This window comes from Phalacrocorax aristotelis, chromosome 5, assembly GCF_949628215.1.
Source record: "Phalacrocorax aristotelis chromosome 5, bGulAri2.1, whole genome shotgun sequence".
In the NCBI taxonomy this organism is placed as follows: Eukaryota; Metazoa; Chordata; class Aves; order Suliformes; family Phalacrocoracidae; genus Phalacrocorax; species Phalacrocorax aristotelis.
The window spans coordinates 3135458-3160933 of record NC_134280.1 but is presented as its reverse complement, the minus strand read 5'-3'; the positions used below and the strand labels follow the sequence as shown (position 1 = coordinate 3160933).

The window sequence follows — 25476 nt, the reverse complement described above, 5'->3', positions numbered from 1 at the left end:
GACACGTAATCGTAACCATTGTATTTTTTCTTCAGGAGTCCAAAATAACGCTTTAAGTAATAATTCTCCAAAATCCCATTAATGAAGTAGAGCAGGAAATAAAAGAGCATAAGGCTCACATCTACATTTAGATCATGTATTCACACTCTTCCACACAATGTCGTTCATGTCTCCCATTGATCCTTCTTCCTAGTAGTTCATTTCGTACCGGTCCACGACTAACTGCATTAAGTCGTGGTTGCTTTTAGGTTTATGCTATTCAAAATATGGAAGGAATGAAATCCTGTTTTATTCCTACTCAGAGAAATTTAAGGGGAATAAAAGTGTATAGTTAAAAACTTTCTGATGAGATGTGGCACAGCACATAGTGTCTGAAGTAGCTGATAACAGATTCATTCCTATTTTAAAAGTACTGAAATCTGGATGCTCCAAACATTTTCTTTCCTGTGCACAGGTATCACACATTACTGTTTTGGATTAACCTAGTTAGTTTATAGCTTCGATGATGGTCTCCCAACAGGCAGTACTCTATTAATAGTTTTGTTCTTTTGCATTGCAGGGGGTTCAGGACCGTCGTCATCAATAGCCATAGCTGGCACCAGCCAACCTGCCATCACAAAGACAACATCTGTGCTTCAAGATGGTGTTATAGTCACTACTGCAGCTGGAAACCCACTTCAGAGCCAGCTGCCCATTGGGAGCGATTTCCCTTTTGCTGGCCACGAACACTCGCTTCATTTTCTGCAGAACAGCTCTTCAAACAACAATCTTCCACATTCTTTGAATCAAAACCTCCTCAATTCTCTACCTATCTCTTTGCCAGTGAATCAGCAACATCTCCTAAACCAGAATCTATTAAATATACTACAGCCTTCAGCAGGAGAAGGCAAGTCTGAGGTCAACCTCAACCCTTTAGGTTTTCTCAACCCGAATGTAAATGCTGCTTTAGCTTTTCTCTCCAGTGACGTGGATGGGCAGGTATTACAACCTGTTCATTTTCAGCTTCTAGCAACCCTCCTTCAGAACCAAGCCCAAGCAGCTGCCATGCTTCCCCTACCATCTTTCAATCTGACCATCTCAGATTTGTTGCAACAGCAAAATAACCCTTTACCCTCAGTAACACAGATGACAGCCCCACCTGACCATTTGCCAAGCAATCAGTCAGAAAGCAACAGGGTGGAGACCCTTTTAACCAACCCCCTGGGCAACCCTATACCAAGCTTTTCAGGCACTGACACTACTTCTAACCCCCTGCTCCTCCCAGCTGTCTCTGGGGCCTCAGCATTAATGGCCTTGAATCCCCAGCTGGTGGGAGGTGTCCTGAACTCTGCATCGGGCAACACCGCTAATCATCCAGAGGTTTCCATAGCCACCTCCTCCCAGGCAACCACTACCACAACCACTACATCATCAGCAGTGGCAGCACTGTCTGTCTCAACCCTGGGTGGTGGGACAGCAGTGGTGTCAATGGCAGAAACATTGCTGAACATATCTAATAATGCTGGGAATACATCTGGTCCAGCTAAACTCAACAATAACTCTGTGGTGCCACAGCTACTTAACCCTCTACTGGGGACAGGTCTGCTTGGTAAGTTCAATTTCTTCACAGATATAAAAGGAAAAAAAAAAAAGGAAGAGGGTTGGGGAGGGGGACTTTTGGATTCTAGGTTCTATTTTTAAAGACTCCACTTTATCATACTTTTTTTGTAAGGCTTTAGTTTGTTACAGCTTGTTTATTTCTATTGAGAAAAACATAACTGTTATTGTAAGAAATTTAAAATACGCTCTAATTTCATTCAGTAACATTTAATACTGGTTTTGGAAATTATTTTATATTCCAGTCTTAATTCTGATGCCACCTAGACCTACTATGTACACCTTAAAATTCTGTAAGCAATCGGACTTGTTTCATTTTTTTTAAGTAGTAAAAGCACAGGTGCATCTCCGGGATGCAGTGTTTCGTTTCAAGTGCGTGTGGCATCACAGGGTTAGTACGAGTAGCTGTGCAGTAGATGAAAAATGGCCAAGTGCCTTTTTCCAAATGAATCAAAAGTGCCAAAACTGTAAGCACACTCCCCGTACAGTAATCCGTAGAGCACTCGCAGCAGGTCCTCGCGCAAGTTCGAAGAGGAAGGTTGCCCTTCGAGCCCTTCAGCGTGTATTTACATTTCCTCGTTTCTCTGTTTTTATTACTCTAGCTTGTAGTTTAGCAACCCAGGGTATCTCACTTGACAAACACCTACATCCCAAAACAAGTGATTAAAAAGCCCTTAAATACAAGTTTTTTCTCCTCCATCTTTTGATGGTGTTTTACCAAGAATACGTAATAGAGTTAGTACTCCTGCTGTTTGCAATACGTAACCTGATAAATAGACTAGTAGGAGGAATTAAATAGTGGCAAAGAGCTGATAAGTATTTTAACTTAATACCTCATTCTTACCTACTAATGCCTATCGTGAGCTCAACCCTACTTTACATTTTCCACGTAAAATGCAGCTAACCAATGATCCTGCAAATGGCAATTTTAAGGAAAGCATGAGCTATTAATTAAAAACCAAAAAAGCACCTAGGAAATTGATATATTTTTAAGCTCTATTATTTCATAAAGTCAGGTTCAGCCAAATAAAGAAATAGTATTTGTTTCACTAGAATGAAAATTTTTATGTAAAGTGAGATTTTCCTGTAATACAAAATATTAATGCAGTTGTTTCTTTCGAATGTAAAAAAAAAAAATGAGCCCTTGCTCATTTGCAGTTAGCTCACGTTATTTTGTCATAGTTAATGAAAAGCTAGTTTTGTTGGGGGTTTTAAATTATTTTCTCTTTCTCTGTCTCCCCTCCTCCTCCTCCTCCCCCACACCACCCCAGTACTGTTTGAAGCAGTCAACTCTTTGGAAACTAAGAGTCGGATTCCGAGACACCGAATATCATAGAAGCTCATTCTGCCATACGTGGCTGGGTACCCTTCCAAAGGCAAAGGCAGTCGTGTCAGAAACCTTTAGAAAGAGTCCAGATAGACGTGACATGCAAAAGAAGTAATCCTGAAGAAATAACGGAATAAAGAGTAGGAGGCACATGCCTTGAGGATCATTCCGTAGAAGATTGAAGGGGAAGAGTGTTGTTTTACAGAGGCATTTGCTTAGCAGTCAGTTAAAATTTGAGTCAAGGAAATTCCTCCTGACTGTTGAAAACTATGCTGACTTATGTTTCCCTGTGTTTGAATTACAGGTGACATGTCATCTATAAACACTACTTTGAATAACCATCAGCTGAGTCATCTGCAGTCGCTATTAAACAACAATCAGATGTTTTCTTCAAATCAGCAGCAACAGCACCTTCTCCAGGGGTATCAGAACATGCAGGGCTTTCAAGGCCAGCCCCCAATTCCTGGCCCAGCTAACAACCCAAACCCCATGGCATGTCTGTTCCAAAATTTCCAGGTAGAAAGCAAAATGAAATCAATATTCAAACAAATGTGCAACTCTCAGTAGGTAAAATTATATCCTCCGTAGTTTGATTTTTTTTTTTTGCTGAGTGATTAAGACAATATGGTATATCCAGCTGCTTGCCTCTTCCTGTATTTTTTGGATTTGGCAAATCAGTAACATTTGTTACTGAAATTTTATACCTTCTTCCTTAGAAATTGGGTATAGTTTCTTTGGAAAGAGTTACGCTGCATGTATTGGAAAAAATATGCTATGTATGTTCTGACAGTTACTATACATTTTTAGCAAAACTATTTTCCATTCCGCAGAAATGATCATAAATTCCCATTTAGACCACCCTTAACAGTTCAGTGGTGAGAAATAAATATTGATACCTCTTTACAGTAATGAGAAACTTAATAAATGATTAGACGTGACCGTGTGTACCAGTCCTCTTGTATTCCTGCTGAAATTAAATGGAAGAGCTAGCTGTGATGTGGATTGTACAGACTGAAGAAAAAGGGCATTAGAATGAATATACACTGACAAACAGTGCAAAACCGGTACCTCCCTCCCTGCTATTCACCTAAACAGACGGTTCGTCATAATGCAGGTTGAACTATCGAACCAAGATCCTGACAGGGAGCATAGCAGCCAAAACAGGTAGTAAAACCAGAGTTAAAGTACGTATTTATTATAATTCAGTAATACCGTGGTTGCTGCAGAACTCGAGACGTGGAGACGGAGGCATGCAGATAGTGCCAGAAAGTGCTTTTACCCTTTAAGAAGGAAAAAGAAGCCGCGTCATTTTCTCAGTGGAGATGTTTCACTGCTGTTGCAAAATCACAGCCCTTTAACTGCCTATTATCTCGCTTTGGTTTTGTATGCATTTTAGTAGCTTTATCTCAGTGTTTTTTGCTTCAGATTCTCAGTTGTATAAATAGTAATGGTTAAGTATTTAAAGGAGCTTTTGCAAATATTTTACCCTCTTTTTTTACAATTTTTTGTTATAGCACTATTATTGACATCGTCTTCACTGCCTACGTATGTGACAGGAAGTATAAAAAGCACAGTTACTTTAATCTGAAGGTTACAGTTTACTGTGGCAGTGCCTGACATTACGGCTGCAGTGCAAAGGGATGCAGGCACGGTTTACGAGGGACTGAAGTAAAAAGAGATCCCACGAGAGACACGCATAACCGAAAGGGAAAAAATAGAAATCCTAGCCAATTCCAAAAGGACAGTGGTGGCCCACATTCCAGAGACTGAATGAGGAGCATAGAAGGAGCCCGGAACAGCTGATGGGGAGGCAGGAAGCAAAGTTAGGGTCTGGGGAGGAACGAAAGAGAATAGTTGAGAACAGAAATATTGAACTTGGTGGAGCTGCTGAGGACTTGAGAGAAAAAGGAGGGTGCTGTACTTCAATCAGAAGAAGAAAATCCCTGAAAAGACTCTGAAAGAGATGATAGCATAGTCTCAGCAGTGCGTGGCAGGTTGCATCATTTCATGCAAGGCGTGTGTTTTGATCCACGAGGCAAAGTCTAAAAGCCAGTGGTTTTGTTTTCCTCTAAATTATGCTTTTTTGCTTGTTTTCTATCTAGCATTAAACTTCATAACTGATGTATAACCAAACTAAAATTATGACTGTAACAAATAGTCACCCTGGCCGCCGTCCCAATTTTTTTAATTAAAATGAAATGAAGTTTGTCTGTTGAAATGGAACTTTAGGCAGAAGGGCAATGTCCACCTTTTTCTCTACTTTTTCCAGGTGAGAATGCAGGAAGATGCTGCTGTCCTAAACAAAAGAATGATCACTCAAATGGGAATGGCACCAGTTCCTGAGAGCTCCAACACTATGCTTCCTCCTTTCCAAGAAACATCGTGTGATTTGCAGCAAAGAACTGAACCATCTCTTGGACAACAGGCGAAGGATAACCTCAATGTCACTGCTCAGGGTGATACATCGGTGGACGCCATCTACAAAGCAGTTGTAGATGCTGCGAGCAAAGGAATGCAAGTAGTAATCACCACTGCCGTTAGCAGTACAACACAAATGAGTCCCATTCCAGCTTTGAGTGCCATGAGTGCCTTCACAGCCTCAATTGGTGACCCATTAAATCTTTCTAGTGCTGTCAGCGCAGTAATCCATGGAAGAAACATTGCCGTTTCTGATCATGAAGGTAGGATAAGGAACACTAGAGGAACACGAATACTGAAGAATTCAGAGCACGGTAAAAATTCAAGCGAAGGGGATGGGTATGAATATTACAAATCAACAAGTTGTAACACACCCAAAAAACAGTGGGAAGGGGAGCAAAGTCCCGTCAGTGAGATAAATAGATGGAAATGTGACGAGTTTCTAGACCACTCTGCCCATATCCATAGTAGTCCTTGTCACGAAAGGCCCAATAACATCTCCACGCTGCCATTATTACAAGGCGAGCAGCATCAGATACTGTTATCACAGCGAAACTGTCAGAGTGATAAAATGTTGGAGGAGAATTTCAGGTATAACAATTACAAAAGAACTATGATGAGTTTTAAGGAAAGACTGGAGAACACTGTGGAACGATGTGCACACATAAACGGAAATAGGCCTCAGCAGAACAGAGGATTTGGGGAGTTGCTGAACACTTCTAAACAAGACCTGATTCTGGAAGAGCAATCTCCAAGTTCCTCAAACAGCTTGGAAAGTTCGTTAGTTAAAGACTATATCCATTACAATGGAGATTTTAATGCCAAAAGCATTAATGGGTGTGTGCCTAGCCCTTCAGATGCTAAAAGCATCAGTAGTGAAGATGACCTAAGGAACCCAGACTCCCCTTCTTCCAATGAGCTGATACATTACAGGCCGAGGACGTTTAATGTTGGCGACTTGGTCTGGGGCCAAATCAAAGGACTGACTTCATGGCCTGGAAAACTAGTAAGAGAAGAAGACGTTCACAATTCATGTCAACAAAACGCTGAGGAGGGGAAGGTATATTTATATATATATGCACATATCTATCTATCTATATACACGTGTACCTATGCCCATACAAATGGTTTTCAAAACTATCTCGGTCCATTCTTTATTTTTTTCTTTGTCTCTTATTCTAGTAGTACAAATTGCTTTATTTCATAACTATAGCTTGCAGAACTGAATTTTTCCCATAGTTATCTAATGAGAAACGCCGATCAATGCCGTGAAAGAGATTATATTTTGGCCTGATGATGTTTTACAACGAATTTGTGTACAAAAGACTTGCTACACAAAAAATGTTAACAAAAAATTGTTTAACGTACACTGTGTGTTTAGCTGAACTTCTCTGGCTGTGTCCAAAGAAACCTATATGGAGATATCTTAAAAGTGTTGAAAACTGTTAAGTCTGTAATAAGTAAATCTTGCTGATTGACACGTACGCTCTTTAAGAGGAAATGGATGCGCATTTTCGCCTTGAAAGGAGGTTATAACCATCTTTTAATAGCAAGGGAAGCATTCTAGTTTGCTCTTTAATACTAATAATCTTTTTTTTTTGTCGACAAATCATATGCTTGTTGGGGAATATACAGAAAATACATTTATCAAGGAGTTATTGGTTATTTTATTATGACAAATATTTCAAATTCTGGTCTGCGCTGCTTGTAAAACATTATATTTTTGCAGTTCTTACCAAATATTTCACATCTTCCATATATAAATATTTTTAAGAGCCATTTTGTAAAATGCAAATTCTAAAACTATGTAAGCAGAAAGCGAAGATCTAATGAAATAACGTTTTACCTCTGACACAAAGAAATCAAACCACTTAATTATGTCTTTTGTCCCCGTGTACCTGCCTGGTGCATTGCACGGCAGCAGTCCTAAGAACATAAGAACGGTGATAGTGGCTTGGACCAAAGATCCCCGTTCCCCCAAATTTGGCCAACAGCAGATATCCAGAGGAGAGGGAGTACAAGAACATGGTGAGGGGTGCCTCTTCACCAACAGCCTCTGACTCCCACCAGCCCATAGCTCAGGAACTTCTGGAGCTGGAACTGGTGTATCTCTAGTGTAGCCACTGCTGGCCTTCCTGCAGGCCGCTGTCGCAGTTCACCGAGGTTGATAGGCAAATGTAATTCCCCCAGACAGTCCATCAGGTCTTTGAGGAATTGGTGCTATAAATAACCGGGGTGATGTTTGGCCAGCAATGGTTTCAACCCTAGTTTGGGAGAACTTTAGTCTCTCTTTACAGGTGGCTTCTGTGTTGAACTCCTCAGCCATAAAGGTTTCAAAGAGCTCCCACCTGCAAACACTGAACAAAAGTATTTGCTTTTCAGAGAAATCAACATGCTTTAGTAACAATATTTGAATGCTTAAGAGCTCATTCCATATAAAGGTTAGATCCTGAAGTTACAAGTCAGTTTATAAAGTACAGGCAATCGGGACAGACCACAAACTAGAATTATGAATACAGTAATTGCACTGCACTGTCCAGGTATGCATTTGTATATTAACTTCACAAAATTGTGCGTCCATGACTGTTCTGATATATTTGAAGAGCTGATTTTTTTATAACTTTTGTAAAAAGGTGAATTTTTCATTTTCATTTGCATTCCTCAGCAGTTTTTTAAGTTTACTCCCCAATTTGTGGATACCAGAACGTATAGTTGCTTTTGTGTGAACCTGCCTTCATTAATTTTGTGTCTCCTACGTGCATTGTATAAGCATTGTGTAATATTATCTTCAGCGGCACAGATTTTATTGTATACTGAAGCACGAGCAACAGGGAAGCAAACTATGGAAGAGCGTAGTGCTGCGCGTGCAGTACTGTCAAGGTACTTGTGGAGGCAGCAAGAGAGGCCGTTTCAAGTTCTTCATCAGGATGTCCCACGGAGTGGATCACCTCTCACATCAGGCGGCCTTTAACTTATTATTAATAATTCTAAATTTAAAAAAAAAAAAAAAAAAGCCTAATTTTCTCCAACAAGTAGTACAGAGTGAATGACCGTTCCAAAGGTCAGGAGTTGAGGTTGAAAGGTGGGATGCAGGGGAATACGAAAGAGGTGAAAATGTGCATGTGCTGTATAATAGTTCTCTTTCTAGTTGAAAATAAGCAGGAACCCCCATGCACAGTGGCAATCTGTACACGTACTCAAACTCTCCTGTAACATGTTGTACAGCTGCACTCTTCCAGTGTTTGGGCAGCCGGGTCTGAAGAAAAATCAAAACAAAACAAAACAAAAAAACACCTTGAAAACCGAAAACAACTAACCTTGAAAATGAAATGGTCTTCAGAAATTCTGCACTTCAGAAAATCGGGGAAGGTTACGATTCATGGTGGGAGTCACCAGCAGCAGTTCTGAAAATGGTATTTTCTGCAGAGCTTCCTTAAAATGTCTTTTAAAGTATTTGTATAATCAAATGTTAACCTCCTGTATTGTAACACTAGTTCTGCTGTGCTGTTGGGATCTCATGGTGCTTTGTATATTCTCTGTTCCTTATATCGTACGTCATTTGATTTTTTGTTTCCATTTAAAAGACTTTGTGTATTAAATGTGATAACACATCTGCTTGAAGAGCAGCTAGAATGGTGTTCCCCTACCAGGAGAAGGGAGGAGTGTCGCACCTTTGTTTCCTAATGAACGCTTGCTTTTTGGCTATTGGAAAATTAAAGAGGAACCCAAGGGAAGTGCAGCAGTAGCAGCAGAAATTTCTGAGAAAGAAAGAATCAAGCCTTGAAGCTACACACATCCTAAAGCGGGGGATGTGTATTTCATAAAGTAATTAATTTGGTTATTATCCAAATCAGATCATCTAAACAGGAGCAAGGCTTTGACAGCACCAATGTGAAAGCCAAAGGGTTTGTGTGAGCGGTGGTTGCCCGTTGTTAGTGCGTTGCACAGTCGTTCTTACGGGGCAAGCATTGTTCTCGATAGGGCCTTCCGTCAGTCAAACTCGGTTTTTTTGAACTCAGATTTTATAGGTCTAGAGATAATAATAGGTGTGATTTATCAGTGTCCTGAAAATGCCATTTGTATGTATTATTTAGTGTTGTAATGGCTTATTGTAAATGAAGGCATATGATGTTATTAATTCAAATACATCTGGTAGAGTTACTTCTAATACCATGTTACGTTAGCAATTTGATACTACTTCTTCAAAAAACTGCCAGTGGGTTTTTTACTGTTCTTCCATGGCAAAATTCCGGTAACGAAGATATTGATTTCTTTTTGTTACTTAAGTCCCTCATGACCCAAATGTGATATTAGCTCTTCATAAAAATATTTACCGTTGAACTTTCGGATATATCTAATGGCAGACATACGCAACCCTTTGCAGAGTTTGTTCCTTATATACGAATAGATATCGTGGATATGGATAACGTACGGTTTAGCGTTCACGACAGCTCTGTCACGTAGTAAAGTGCCCAAGGTAAAGGATCAAGGTGATTATGTTACTGCCCTTTAATTCTGTCCAGTTTGAAAAATATAAGTTTCTTCTTTAGCTGTTTTTCAAACATTCTACGAAATGAAGGCTTGAGCTATAGCGTATTGCAGCCAGAGTAGCGTTGCTGTGATAATACCATTTTAATGTAGGAGATGTCATGTATAAGCTTCTGAAGCCCGTTTGCTCATTCTGTGAGTGTCGTGTGCCTTTTCTTCTCATGTTTATCTTTAGAAAAGCTCCACAGGTTTTAAATAGCGAGTGTTTCTTACGTATGCGTTTGTATTTTTCCAGAGTCTGAATAGGAGAGGAATTATTTGAAGTATTTGCAGTCTTACATTAAAAGTAAGCACAGTTTTAAGGGAAAAGCGCTACGATCCGTGGCATAGTGAATCTATTTCATGAAAATAGCAATCTTGCCTCCCCACGCACAGATTTCACCAATAATGACTCTTGTCCTGTAAGTTCCTGAAACGGCAGAATTCCCCAATTTCATTATCAGATGCGTAAGTTCAAGACATGGGAAATTTGGTCTGAATGTATTACATGAGGCCTTATTGCTAGAGATTTTGACAGCTTGCTCACTCGTTAACTTCACATTGTCACGTCTAAAATTCAGTTTCATTGTGCAAATAAATTATTTAGTAATTGAAAGTCTGGGTTTAGAGGGAATTTGCATTTAAATTTATTTTTCAGATTGTATATAGGCATGCTTAATAAATTTGTATTTATAGAATTAATTTTCCTTGTGTCAGAATACAAGCTGTACTTTTTTAATGAGACAAATGCTATAAGGTTCATGTTAAGTCATGCAAAGATTAAAAAATAAGCCAAGCAAAATGTAGCAATACTGACAAAGAAAAAGGACTTTATCCATTCATTTTCTTTAAATTGATGTGTTTAAATACCTTATTTTGTTTTTACAAGCAGAAATGACTGGGCCAATTCACAATAATATGCAGAGTTAAGTGGACTAATGTTTTGAGAATGCAGATGATAAAATCATACCAATCATATAATTAATTTTCTTTCGTGTTTGTATTGTTTATACTAGTACTGACTGGTACCTGCCCAGCGGTGCCAGTGATTGTATGCGGTGGTTTATGTACAGATTGCTTAAAAGATGATAATTCTGGTTGAGTTAAGAGAACTTATGCTTCCAGTTAAAGTACTTTAACTACCAGCTCAGCAGCCCTGTTGAGCACGTGCTCACATTCATTCCTGACTTGGCAGATCGCTAATGTATGTGCTTCAGTAAAAAAATGTAAAAAGCCCTTTCTCAGGACCAGTAAATCAGCTGGCAAAGGCGAGCGGTAGTTACAGCTCAGAGATTCATAAGGCATGAACACAGCTCGCCATCCTGCCCGCCCCCCTTTTACAGCCTTAAGCCTTTTAACTTAAGCATGTACTGTGGCTCTTCCGGAGTAGGAACGAATTTAGCCGTGCCATTAGCAGCATTGTTGAACTGGGGCATTAAATGCTTTATCCGGAAGTTTTGAGGTGATGGGAAATATATTTGTGTTGATGGCATCTGTAAAAATTGTATCACGTGTAACTAGGCAACTTGGTATTTTAAAGCATTCCAGGTGGTCTCAAAGGTGTAAAATACATTTGTATAATGTGAGTACAGCACGAGAGACTTTAACAACAGTGTTCGTGTTAATAATATAAAGACAAACAAGGTTTTAAAGATATTCTTTTCCTTCTTAGTTTTGTTTTCTGAAGTGTGGTGGGTTTGGTTTTTGTATTTGTATTTTTGTATTCGGACAGGGGGCTGGGCCATCTTGTCTAGGCTGTGCTCTTCCTAGAGAGGTTGGACTAGGTGGTCCCAGAGGTCCCTTCCCACCTGGGACTCTGTGGGTTCTGTTGCTAGTGGTGTGGACATCTAGAGAAATGACGATCTGTACAGCTAGGTATGAGGGGGTGTATACAGCCATACATTAATTTACTCTTTGCTGGGAAGGTTAGTGTCTTACAGACGCAGGGAGGATTAGGCTCCATAGTAATGCATGTCTAGCAGTGAAGTAAAAGCAGTGTTTAATAATTGCAGGTCTGGGTAATGTGGTTTGGTGTTCATACCTTCACTCAGGTGGAGCCAGAGAAGTTGAAGACACTAACAGAAGGTCTAGAAGCTTACAACCGAGCCAGAAAAAGGAACAGAAAGTAAGTAAATGCCCATTTATTTACTGGTGAAATGGAATAATTAAATTCTTTTCCTTCCTTAGACTCTCATTTTGGGGAGCTTAGCAGATCGGCCAAACTGAAGAGTTAATTTTCTGCACTCCTTGTGTTGGTTATGATAATCATTGGAGATCTTTGATATCTGCATTTTTATTGCAGCTTCTGATATTTACAGTAGCCTTTGTAAAATGTCAGCCTACTTGTTTGAGCTTTCATGTGTAGGATTTCTAATTTACGGGGGAAAAAAGTTATTACATCAAAACTATTCTGACCAAATACGCTTTTTAACAAGATCTGCCCTTCTTATCTCTTCCCTCTCCCTCTGGCAGCTGCTGCTGCAGGCAGAGCACAGGTTTATTCAGATAAATTCAGTTTATTTCCCATTGCTGAGAAGCGTTTCAGAATTTGTGAAGTCTGGCTGTATTTAGCCAGACAAGGGGCTCAGTGCACAGCTTTGTGTCAGAGCTGTGCAAAGTGTTGGGTTTATCTTGCCTTTTAACTTTTATTTACAAATATACAAGGATAGAAGGACCACGGAACGGTACTAGGGCGTGAAGCATCAGCACAGACAAAAAAAGGGCAGCGGTTCACTTTAGGAGAGAAATAATCTGGACAGGTATAAAAGGATGGAAAGCAGAAACTCTGCTATGGTTGGCTTTGTTCTAGGATGCTGTTGCTTATTTACTGTTGCAGGGAAAATATATGACTCTGAATCGGTGCGAGAATTTAAAGTCAGCTTGCAATACTTGTCTTTAGCACAATAAACACAGGCCTAAAGGAATTAAATAATTATTTGTCTTCCACTCCTTTTAAGGTGTAAGCTTTTCTTCTATTTATATGTCACGTGGTGCTTAAGAGAAATATTTTTTATGCCAATGAGACAATATTGGTGGGTTTTTTTTTCCAAGATCATCCTCAGAGTATCTTACTGGAGTTTGAGGGGGTGGGGTGAGAACATAGAAGGGCTTTTGGCAACTCCCCAGTTATTTGCTCATGTCCCTGAAGCAAAATACGTGACTCAAGTAAGGTGCCATCAGGAGCAATTTTACAGAGATGTTAAAGTTGAGATAAACAGTACAATTTAAGAAAAACTCCCCATCTTCTGATTTGCATTTGTATATTTAGCAGCCTGCAAGGGTTGTCTGCAATTTCACTGAATCCAACGGCCTTTTTTTGTGGCATGTCTGGTTCTGCCCTGTTCCTTCCCCACAGGGAAACACGAGGTATCTAATACCTGCTCGGTCTGGGGCACCTGCTCGCCCCTTGCGCAGGGTTGCTTTACAGCCCTTACAGGTTTTTTCTCCATATCTCTACTTGTGCTTATTTCATAGCCTAATTTTTTTGGTATGTTTTCATGGACCCTTCTTATTTTTCCTGTGTACTGTCATAAATCCATCTGAAAGAGTTATTCATCTCCCTGTGGTCTTCTTTCTGGTGTATGTCTCTGCAGTATCTTGTTACGCACAAGCCCAGATTTTTTAAAACCTTTAGCGTTAGGTATAATTGCTACATGTAGAATATTCCTGATTCTGTTTCCTGCCTGTGTAAGTGCTCAGCACTTACGTGTATCATGTACTGGCATCGTTGAACGCTCCGCTCCCATAGGAAAGAAGACGGGGGTAAAGAAACCCGGGAGAAGTTTATGTTGAGAGAGCATGGACTAGCATCACATAGGTCCAGTGTCAGAGCAGGGTTAGCATCCAGGTCCTCAAAATGACATTCAGGTACCTTAACCCCATAAGTTACGCTTCGTGTTCCTACAGTTCGTGTCGCAGCCCCAGTATATTGTACAGTTTTGGCAACGTTACCTCTGGGACTACAGCAGCAGCCTCCTTCACTGCACAGTCTTGATGCAATCCCCAATAATGTATATTAGATATTAAATATAAAATTTTTAAAACTAAATTGAAGATGAAAAATGTTTGCAAAGCTAAAAACTGTATTGTAATAGGGGTGTAATAGGGTGCAATTGAAGTTGCACCCTAAATCCAGTATCTGTGCACTGTAAATCTTAATCTAACCTTAAGTATTAGTTTTTAACTGAGAAAGGCTGAGGTGGCTCAGTGGTTTGTACCAGAGTGCGATTTCCTACAAGGCCCGTTCTCAGTTCCATCTCGTCTCAGCCATTCCGTTCTCTTCCGAGCCACGTCCCTTCGCGCTTCCAGCAGGTCAGGACGTAGCAGCTTCCTCACCTGTCCGGTTGTAGTCTCTAGAAGATCACCTGCTGGAGGCCCAGTCTTCCCTTATCAAAGCCTCGCCTGACCCAGTCTTTGTTCTCCCCAAGCTTCACAGTTCCTTGTTCTCCTCTGTTCACTAGCGGTCTGCTGTCCCACTGCGTGCAAAGCATCTTCCGCGGGTCATACCCAGCACCAGTGTCGTCATCTCCTGCGGTTTCCTGTTCCTCTGTGTGTTTATTTCCAACACGAGGCTTCTCTTTTGTCAGGGATGTGCCATTTACCATCCCTACCATTACCGTCCCTACCATCCATCCTAAGTTATCTCAAAATGAAGTTTGAACATGGCTCCTTAGCATCGAACAGGTAAGTCTCTGACGTTCCTTCTGTAGGACACGTGCCATGTTCAGAGTTGAACAGGACTCCGGTAAGGGAAGATACAACGCATCTCTTCCACCACCTTTCCAACTTCCAGCTCCAGTCAGTCTCTGTCCTGACACAGTCTGTCTCTTGTCTTCTCTAGGTGTGAGTCTACCAGCGGCTTGCACCATACTGTTAGAGGCAAGCAGGGTGGGTGCACTCAGACATCCCCTGCTATCGCTGCCAGAGCTGCCCCGAGCAGCAGTTGCAGGTGAAGTCTGGAGTATGTCCGCTGTGGGAGGGAACTTTGACTCGGCACGTGCTCAGACTTCATTTCGATGATACAATTTGGTAAAATTTTAAGGGGCCGTAGTAGGGAGGAGGAGGATTAAAAGAACACTTCTGGCAAAAAGGCTCTCCTCCCTGAGGGAAGGGGTTTAAATCCTTCTGCAAAGCTGTTGGCCACGCGAGGTTTTCTCGGAGATGATGTGCTGCTTTTTAATGAGTGAATAACTGTGATATTTACAGGTTGGTTTGGATCACGGGAGACCTGATGCAGATGTTTAGCTGATGTCAGATGCTCAGGTTTTTAGCTGCATTGTTTTGTCTGCAGTAAATGGATATTTTAGCGATGGGTGCTTCTGAAACTTTGAGCTGCTCAGGGGCAGATCACCATCCTCACAGTAAAATGAACATAACAGTGTCTTAAGACTACAATTCAAATGCTGGTTTGCATTTCAAATACTTTCAAATGGCTGTTTGGACTAATAATTTCATAGGTATGGCAATAATTTCATAGGTATTGTAATACGAGTGGCTGATAGAGCATAATGTTGATTAAATTACTTTGCATCACAGATGGGTAACTTGACATCTGAAATCTGCTTCTAGACGACACGCAAGTCAGCAGTGTTACAGATACTCAGATATCTGCATTATAAACAGAGTTGTTTTACCCCTGCAGGAAGTTACGTTGCCCCTGAACAATATTCTGTTTGTCATTCATAACACCTAAGGGTGCCTTCGCTTGCCCAAGTTGCATCGCTTGAAGTTGGTTTTGCAAGCAGTCTAGCTCAAGCAGTCCAGAAACCCTGGTGGACGTGTCAGGCTTTGTATGCGAATATTTCGCTCAGTTTACCTTATAAATTCTCCAGTTGATTTAAACTACATCAGGATACATAATCTTTAAGTTGCACAAAACTCCTCCACCACCGTTTTAAGTAATTCATTCAAAGCCTTAGTTAAACTCGTGCAACTTCACACGTGGACAAAGCCCTGCTGTGCTCCGCCTTTGTGCAGTCAGGTCAGTACGGTTTCTAGCTTTTTGAAATTTTTTGTGCAATTTGTGCCCTGGTATGGCTCAGATGACCAATGCAAAGTGGTGTTAGGGAATATCTTCGTTAAATAATGAATACCAGACCGTCTGATCTCCTCTCTTTGATCTCCCACCTGGACTGGTGGTTATGAAAATCATTTTGCTGAACAAAGAGGATGGAATTACTGTAGAGCAGCAGTGGTTGGACGGTTCGTCTGTGCTACCTCCTTGTCAATCTCGCAGTGCTTTTAGTTGCTATAGATCTGTAAGTCCCAGGGAAGAATGTCCCAGCTGACGTGATGGTCTGTCTGTCTTGTTAAAATGGGAGATTTTTTTTATTTTAGAAAGCGTCTCCTTCTGTGAGGGACAGCCCTAGTGACCCAGCCATCCTTGGAGCTTGGGACGAGCTCTTCTCTTACCTGTCACAGCCATTATCTTCCCTCACGATGCAGGCGGCTCTCTTCCTCCCCCTGCCTCGTTTCTGCTCCTCCAGAGCAGGGATAACAGTGCTTCCTTACTTGCTGAGGATATTGTGATGGATGCTCACAATAATGTCTCTCATCTCCAGGACACTCTCTTTCATCTCATATTCAGCCATTTCTCTTCATGTTCATGACTCCTGTAACTCTACCTGTTCAGCTGAAGTCATGAATGAACCAGGCTATCTAAATACATATATATACACACAGCGTGTGTGTGTGTGTGTATATATATGCCTGCTTTTAAGCACAGGTCCTCAACAAGCTGTCGATAACCGACAGTAGCATGTTCTCAGGTCCTGTTTGCTGCCTTGAAACTCTGAGGCGTGAAGCCGGAGCCACAGAAGCATGACTTGTCATGCAGAGCGTGGTGCTCCAGTGGGAAACTTCTTTAAAAAAGAAATAGACATAAATCAGAAATGTCACTGGAAAACCCAATGCGTATGGAGCTGCCCAATGACTGGGGTTACTTTTGGTTTGCAAGAAGAAAATCCTCTCCTTACCTCTACCGTAGCCGTCATTCTCTAGACCTCTTACCTACACCAATAGCCATCATTCCGGGGTAAAACTAGCAACGTTTTAGAGGACTAATATGATTTATTTTCCTCTGGCTATTGAAAGTTGGAAGGGATATTTAACTTTGAGCCTTGTGCTTTGGGTAAGAGGAAAACGTTGCAGCTCAGGCAGTGACTTCTCAAGAAGACGGCAGTGTACGTATTTAGTCCCTCGCAGAAGTACTGCTGAAATGGAACCACGGTTAAATGAAAATGCAGCGTGTCACATGGAGCGGGAAGCACGCAGCGGCGAGCGGGCGCTAGAGGTTTGGTGACAGCTGAAGTCCTTAGGGAAGCCCGGAGCAGCTGGAGTGCTCCTCTTCTGCGCCTGATCAAAACCCGCGAGAGTCTGGCCCGTTGATAATGGTTTAAAAAAAAAAAAGATTGCACAAAATGCTGTGGTACTGTGAAGCCTTGCTTTTTATTCATGGTTGTAAGCTGTCTCGTGGGTATCGTCACTAGCCACACAGCGCACTGAAGTGATGGCTTTCGGTTTTCGTCTGTAATTCCAGCACAAGCCTTTAATTTGCGTAACATTGCATATAGGCCTGATCTTGCCGTTTGTGCTACAGCAACCTCAAGGCTCTACAGTTGGTCAGATATATCCAGGGCGTTAATGTGTTCATCGCTGAATTTTCTTCTAAGTTTTTTTTCTGCTACTAAGAGTTACTGATGGCATTGTTTTTTCTTCCTAGAAGTGGAAAGCTAAATAACCATTTAGAAGCTGCTATACACGAGGCCATGAGTGAACTAGACAAAATGTCTGGGAATGTAAGTTTCTTTTCACGTTCGCAATAATCTCCTTTTTCTGCATTTCTGCACGTGTGTCACATGAAGACTGGGAGTGTGGGTTTGGGTTGCTTTCTAACAGAAATTTTGTTTCTATTTTCTTAAGTAATGTGGAATTTTCAACATTTCTCCTGCATTAACAAACGTTTGCAGATGTCTAATCATTCTGAAAAATGGGAAAAGATGCAGAACTTTACTTACATTGCTAATTATATTATTTTTCACAAAGGTAGATTCCTGGACGTACTTTTCCTCATCCGGCCTGGTAATGCTTAGATCAGTTCCAGTCCAGCTCATATTCCTTGGGTTTTCTCTGACTAGTGACACAAAATCAGGCTCATTTGGCTTCCGTTTGAGTAGCAAGATATTGAAACCACATTTAAAAGCATCGTTTTTTTGAACATAAACTCTTTGAGTAAAGCTTCCCTTATGTGACCTGAAAGATGCTGTCAGGGAAGGTAACTGTCGTGATGTGAGCCCAGCGTCCTTCTAATATAAAATTTGGTTTATATAATGTCCCCGTCTTCATATTTAGAGCACGTCTGTAATTTCACTGAAGCACGCTTAGAAATGCCAGAAGGGCTATCACAGCACCCCTGACCTCTCAGATCTTATCCATGGTAGTTACCCAAACTATTAGTAAAAAACATTTGAATACACTAAGAAGTCTTTTTCCTGACGTCCGATGCTCAGTGCTGAAGGTGCTTGTACACCTGCATATTTAGAAGCGGTAAAACTTCAGGGGAGCTACTGGAGCACCTAAAAGGAAATGTACCCAGCACTGCAGGCTTAGAGCTGCTTTCAGAACCACCAAAACCCATTAAATAGATACTCAGTAGCTTTGACGGGCTGACATAAATAATAGCAAAATCAGATCTTTTGTTTAAACGTGTGAATTTTACAAAACGAGATTGAGTTTTGATTTAAAACAACACGTCTTTTCCTCTTGTCTGTGGAACGAAAAGGCAAGTAGGACCTGACTGTAGGTCTGTTACAACTAAACGCGGGGGGTGTTTGGCACGCACCCCCCTGTGCCGGTTATGCTCCAGCTTATACGTTTGGACTTGGACCATTTTGGACTGGATACCTTTTTTCATTTATAAATCCAGAAACACTGAAACCTGCGTGCTCTCTGAATTTTAACTGTGATATAAACTGGCTCAGGGGAAACTGCTGTAATGGGATTTGCTGATGGGGTTGTTTCGTAAGGCAGACAAGCCGATGCAGACGAGTCATTACAGAGTCTTGATTTATATTTTAATTACCTGGTCACAAAATTTGTGATCAGGGTTTATTTCCGTAAAGATGATGGTTCCTAGAAACAGTCAAAGGGAATCAGCAGCGCTCTTTTTAGTGACTTGCATTTCTGTCAGCTGCTGCTGTTCAGGCATCAGTTAGGTTTTAAACAGAAAGCATATGCAAACAAGATAATTAGCTCAAAGAATTATTTCTGCTGGTAAGTGCCCGTAAACGCACAGCAAATGTCAGCGGTCTGAGGGGATTCAGGACAGATCCACGGAAGCAATGTCGCGCATTGCTGAAGGATTTGTCCCTGTTGCCTGACTGCCGTTTGGAAGCTGCAAACTCCTCTTCCCAGGACAGCAGCTCGCGTCCACCGGCAGATGGTGGTGCTATTCCACGCCAGACACGAGCGCCTTCCTCCACGGCTTTGCTTCCAATTATGTTGTGTTTTTTACTGAGCAGCCAGAGATGAAAAACTGTTTCACGCTCAAATTAATCTAGCGTTTAGCTTGGAATTGAATATTTCCTTTTAATAATTAGATCAAGACAGACTCTGCTAAACATAGCTTGTTCCTTCAAAATGCCACCGCAGACCTGAATTTGACTTCTCTTTTTCCCTGTTAGCTGTATTTTCTCACCACCTACTTCCTCCTTCATTGCTCGTGTCACGATGATGTGTAAAGGTTTGTCTCGGGGAATGTGACGGAATTGCCGTTTTGGGTTCCCGATTACGCGGTTTCACAGTCGCTGTAGCTGGTACCTTTCCCCAGGGTCGCAGAGGTTTGAGATGTCCCGGCTGCGGCACCAACCTTTTTCTCCCCAGTGCCGTAAAGTTCTGGAAGTTCCTTTTAATTCGGGCTTCCTCGAGGACACGGAATAATAAGAACCGTTTTGTAACGGCACCTCGAGCGATCCTGTAGCTCGTTTATTACTGGCTGGTTCCTTTGACCAATATTCTGTGCTAACTTCTAAATATACTTATTTTTAGGTCCACCAAATCCCACAGGGAGACAGACAAGTGAAGCCTCCAAAACCCAAGAGGAGGAAGATCTCTAGATAACATTGAATGTCTTTGTTACTGGTCCAGTACTTATCAAAACGAACGTGCACATAAGTCTATATGTAGGTATTGATATAGACGCGGTTATATCAATATTTATATGAAGACAGATAGACACCATCACAGGGTGCTACGCGGATTAGTGGTACAATATTTTTGATGATTAGGAGGGATAGCGGTTGCTGGATAAGCCAATCAGAAATCTTGAAAGGTTGCAGTAACAATGTCAGATGATTACTGAAATTTTTTTCTATAATACTAAAATTGTGATTATAAGAAATAGTCCAAATGTTTCTGAGAAATTTTCATTGTGTATATAGATAATACAGAATTTCACGGCGATATCTGAACTGTAAATATTGTACAATATTGTCATGTACAAGCGTACCTAATGCACACTTTATCTTTTATTGTACAAAAAATAGTGTACAAAATTCTTTGGTTTCTATTGAGTACACATACAAGAGACTACCAGTGTAAAGTGATAAATAAAAATACAGCCTAAATGCTTTTATATGATAATGTAAAAGATGCTGTTTTTGTATTTAACAGCAGAGAGAAGGCATGATTATGTAATACCTTAATTATGACATACACTTCACGCCACTGAGTGTTCATCGATACTGTCTGTTTGGAATGAACCTTGCCTGGAAGTACTGTACTCCATTTCAGGTCTCTGTAGGAGAGTGCAACCTTGCAGATTCCTAACGGGATGTGGGATCACAGCTCTAATTAATAAGTCAAAGGCTGCAACTACCGGTTGCGTTTTTAGTTACTTAACTTTTAAAGTAGAATGCTGTAGATTTTATTAAAAAGAAGAAAAAGTAGATGGACTATTTTAGTCAGCCGTTTCTGTAGTTAAGGTTTCATAGCCACCTGACGAACTAAACAGTTTATATCCCCCCGTAACGTTGACCCCCTCAAAACCCCTAGGTTTGTTAGCTTAAATTATCTAACGTCATTAACCATCGTGTTTACTTCTAAGGGGGCAGAGGCCCTGCGTTAATAATGTGATCAGTATCGATTACGGTTTGGTTTTGCAGTAGAATGGAAGGGCATGCTCCGCAGCGTTCGTGAAAGTAATTCCAGTATCCATCGCGCAGTATTAAAACAAAAAACTTAAGGGTGGCTTACAAAACTATTAGCAACAGTAATTTTTATCAGTATTATGTAACATATCAGATTTATTTTATTTAAAAAGAATTATTTATACCATTAACAGATTCTTATATATATTAATGTGGCTGAAATGTGCAGGTTAAATCTATTAACCAAATTATTTATGTTATATTAAGTGAGAAATGTGAAACATATGTAGAAAAAAATTAATACACTACAGATTTAAAAGTCTAAAGCTATGAGCCATTATAAAATTAACGAACGGAAGTGTAGCACAACATTATTTCCATTTTATTTCATTTTTTTTTTTCTTTTTCACACGGATGGTGGTGATGGTGATGGAAGCAATGACATCCTCTGTCTTCAAGGCTTCCCGAAATAGCTCCCAGTTCACCATTCCCGGTGCCGGGGTGGAGCCCGTAGCCCCTACCTCTTCGTCCGGGACCACCACTTACCTCAGATTTCCTTTTCCCCCCCTCCCCGAATTCCCAAGTCCCACTCTCTAGCTAAGGACTGGCAGTGATCAGCATCCTGGGAAGCTGGCGGTATCGCCGCTCTCCAGCTACCCGGCACGCGGCGCCAGGATCACGAGTCATTGCTCCTCCTCCCAGCTGCCTTGCCCAAGTCCCAAACTCCTCTCTCTGAAGGACCTGACCGAGACCAGCCGTCCCCGAGGACGACGGGACCCGGCGGCTCTCCCAGCCTCGGCTCTCGCGTGCCAGAGCACGCAGCACTACCTCCGGGCTCGCCCCTGGGCTTTCTCATGTCCGGCAAAACGGCTCTCACTCCTCCTTCCCCCCAGCCCGAGGGATCGCAATAGCTACACTGGCTACAGGGGCCTGGAGGCAGGAGCCCTTCCTTCCGCAGGGTAGGTTCATTTGTCTTTTCTGTAACGCCACCGTCCTCCATGCGAGCTCATGTGAAGTGGTTGGTTCTATCGATTTTTTTGTTTTGTTTTGGTTTTTTAATATTTTTTTGGGGGGGTTGTAGTTTAGCTCACGTTTTTCTGTTCCGAGTCGATGTGTTCGTTTCGAGAGTCGATGTTGTCCGTTTTCCACGCCAAGCCCGCTTCCCTGCCGCCTGTCCGCACCCGCGTGGGCTTTAATTCATCACTGCGTGCGTGCGCGTGTGCGTGTGCGAGCGCCTGTCTCGATTTAGTTTCTTTCTCTCCCTTTGCTTTCTGTCCTAGAACCGAGTTTGTATTGACCGACCCTTCTTTTGGCATTTTGACTAACTAGGTTTGTACTTTCTCACCGATGTATACTTTACATCAGTAGACTATGTAAAGTATTTTTGTGCACTTGATTTCATTGGTTAATAATGGCGTTGATGTGGGTGCTAGGAGTAGTTTGTTTCAGTCCATACCAATTTTTTTCTCTTTTAGAGTTTTTATGGTTTCATGTAAGCAGTTAATGTAAATATTGTGAGCATTACAGGTCATGCAGTGTTGTAACATTTTAAGAAATGTTGCACCTACTTTACGATTAAAAAACTGGTCACTCATACTTGAATTTTGCCCATAGAGCCATTTCTTTCTCTTTGCATTAAAGCATAATATACTTTTTTGATGGAGGCCCAACCCTTCTTTCTACCTTATTATTTTTTGTTTAATAAATCTATATTTTTTCTAATAGAAGACTTAAAAATGAAAATTTAAAAAATACTTTTTGCCTACTTTCTAATTTAAGAGAGAATTCCTATATTTAAAAGGTGGAAAAAAAAAAAAATACTCCATTGTGGAAAGTGGAACAACGCTTTATTTGTCATTAACATGGCACAATCACACGAAACCGAACTGGCTGAGTAAAGCGAGCCCACGACGTCAATCAGGATCTCGGTAGATGAGGGAACTACGTGATTCTTTGAGGATGTAAAGTGTTACATATTCTTGTCTATTTATTTATTTATTTATTATGCTTTCTTCTGCGAAGTGGGTGACAATGTGGTTGAGTCATTCAGATGACGTTCAAATTAAAGGAAATATTCCTCTTTCTATTATGGTGCATTTTGTGAACACCATAAAAAAAAAAAAAAAAAAAGATATTTTCATTTATTTCAATGGATTTTCTTCATATTTTCACTTCTGACAGAAAACGTTTGGCTGGTGTCAGCTGCAAAAATAATATCCACGTAGTTTTAAAAAAAAAAAAAAAAATCAAAAAAACCCTCCCCACCTCTGAAGTCCCAGGCCTAATTATTCTCACAGCCTAAGGTTTTAGGGGTGAAAAAGAACTTAACATTTCAAGGTATTTCCTAAACCAGCTTTGCCGAAGGTCTATAAGTAATGTGCTCTCCTTTCGGAGTCCCTGAGTTTGATGGTATAGAGATATTAGAGGGCTCGTGGTGGACTGAATTACCTTAGGACTGCTACCTTTCTTAGCTACAGTTTGTATTTTGCTATGTAGGGTTGTAATGTGAGAATTCCAGAAGAGCAGTAGCATAAAAGTGCTTTTCTATTTTTTAAAAAAACCCATTCTAGTCTTATTAAGAATTAGAGATTTTTTTAATATCAGTTTTGTAATTTTTGATAAAATTGTCAATATTATGATTAAATCACCAGAAAAAAAAGTTACTGTGATGTTCTCTTCGGGGCAGGGACTATGTCTTCCGATGTACTTGTAAGATGCCACGATGGGATGCCCAGTCTTAAATGGGGCCACGGGCACCGCTATCAAATTAAGTAGCAACCAACAATGTTGAGGTTGATTTAAATGCATAAAAGGCAAGAGAATTCACAGTTCAGCCTGCCAATCCCGCTACCTGTCCTTAGTTGGCCTGCCGTGACCTCCGCGAGGGCGGTGTCGTCGGGTGCGACGTCCGACGGGTAAGTCGGGGAAGCCGATGGCTGTGGAAGCTTTTGCTCGCACAACTCAGGACCTTCTCATCCGAGTCAAACCAGACCCACTCCGGTAACACGGCCCTCAGTCCCCTCCCTCCCTCTGCTGTTTTTACCGGGACTAACTGAGCAACTCAACGTTCGTGTTTCAGGATTCCCAAAATACAAACACCGTTAACGCAGCGGTTTAAGCGCGTGAACTGATGTGCAACATCCCAAACACACAAACAGATCATTTAGTGCAAAAGTCACTGCAAGCGCCGTTCACGCATGTGTCGGATCAACGCCAGAAAAACACTTTGAGACTTCAAGAAAAAAAAAAATCCTACCAAAAAATAATTCCTTTTCCCCCAGGACACGCGGCCGGGGGCCTCCCGAGGATCCCCGGCGCTCTGGGAGCGCGCAGCCCGCCGCGCCGAGGGTTTCTGCCCCTCTGCTGGCGTCACGGGCTAGAGGCTAAACTGTAAAGAGCGAGCCTGCGCTCACGTATTTCATACGATATTGCTCAAAACGCAGCGGTTCCGTCGGGCTGGGTTTGTAGTCCTGTAAGAAACTCCGCCCGAGCATACAGACCCCAAAGAGTCCCGCCGGCCTCCCGCGACCCCGCGTTGCAGGCCGCTGTTGAAACCCGCGTGCAGAACGGAGTGAGCCGCTACGAACTGGAACAGTAATGCGTTATATTTGCTTCACATTTGAAAGCTGAGTGGTGGGAAGTCAGGCCTCCCTACGTCAGTTCTCTCTACCAGGTTTTACAGTTTATTGATTGGCTCTGAAGGCTTAAAGCTGTTTTTGTTGTCGCTTTAAAAAAAAAAAAAAATTCCAAGATTTGATTTGAAATATCTCCCGCGAAAGCACGTTCTGGAGAGATTTCATCTCTCACGTTTTCACCTGCTGCAAGATAAATATTTGCCTGTAAGCGAGTGCCATCCCAGCAGGAAATAAGGGGTTAGGATTTAGAACAGGAAAATAAAAAAAAGTGTGTATATATATATATGTAGAATAGTTCTTTCTAGAAATTCCAGTTTTGGGAAAGATAGGGGAAAAGGGAAGGGGTTTGACATACTTGCCCTGGACAAAGCGGAGTGGCAAAGGCAGAGCGGGAGCATCCCCACCTATTCCTGCGTACAACCCCAAGGAAGCGTTGCCTGGGGCGCCACACGCCGAGGAGAACAACCGTGCACGTGTGGGAGGTTGCAGGCGGGAGCCGATACCCGTGAGGGGGCGAGCTGGGTCCGGGCCGCGGTGCGCGTCCGGCTCGGAACGGCGCTGACCCAGTTCCAGCACGGGGCGGGAGAACAAAGTCTGTTACGGCCCCGTCCGCATCCAGGTCCGGTGGTGCGAAACACTCGCAGGTAAGTCCTGCTGCGGGCGTTAATGATTCCGCTCAGCGAATGGTGTTGGTACCTGTTAGCTGTTATTTAAAATCAGTGATCGTGAGAGGCTGTACCGATACGGAAAAACACGCGTTCCCGCCCTGAGGAAATGGCAAGGTACCAAAATTCAGGCTGCGATGCAAAGAAAGAGAAGAGTATCCTAA

General features: G+C 41.7%; 2 protein-coding genes across 10 annotated transcripts in view; one reads left to right on the top strand and one right to left on the bottom strand.

Annotated features, from left to right (window-relative positions):
• The window catches only part of MBD5 (methyl-CpG binding domain protein 5), a 147798-nt gene extending 125190 nt beyond the window's left edge, over nucleotides 1-22608 (top strand). For 6 of the 9 annotated variants that reach the window (XM_075092768.1, XM_075092767.1, XM_075092766.1 and 3 more), the window contains 6 exons: nucleotides 560-1588; nucleotides 3228-3439; nucleotides 5193-6401; nucleotides 11881-11993; nucleotides 17589-17664; nucleotides 19913-22608. In XM_075092768.1, the coding sequence (XP_074948869.1) occupies nucleotides 560-1588; nucleotides 3228-3439; nucleotides 5193-6401; nucleotides 11881-11993; nucleotides 17589-17664; nucleotides 19913-19984 (2711 nt within the window). In that variant the 3' untranslated portion in view covers nucleotides 19985-22608. The remainder of the gene's footprint in view (nucleotides 1-559; nucleotides 1589-3227; nucleotides 3440-5192; nucleotides 6402-11880; nucleotides 11994-17588; nucleotides 17665-19912) is intronic. The other 3 variants (XM_075092771.1, XM_075092770.1, XM_075092772.1) reach the window with 3 other exon arrangements.
• Nucleotides 1-25476, bottom strand: part of ORC4 (origin recognition complex subunit 4) — a 446994-nt gene that overhangs the window by 146984 nt on the left and 274534 nt on the right. The window lies entirely within an intron of this gene.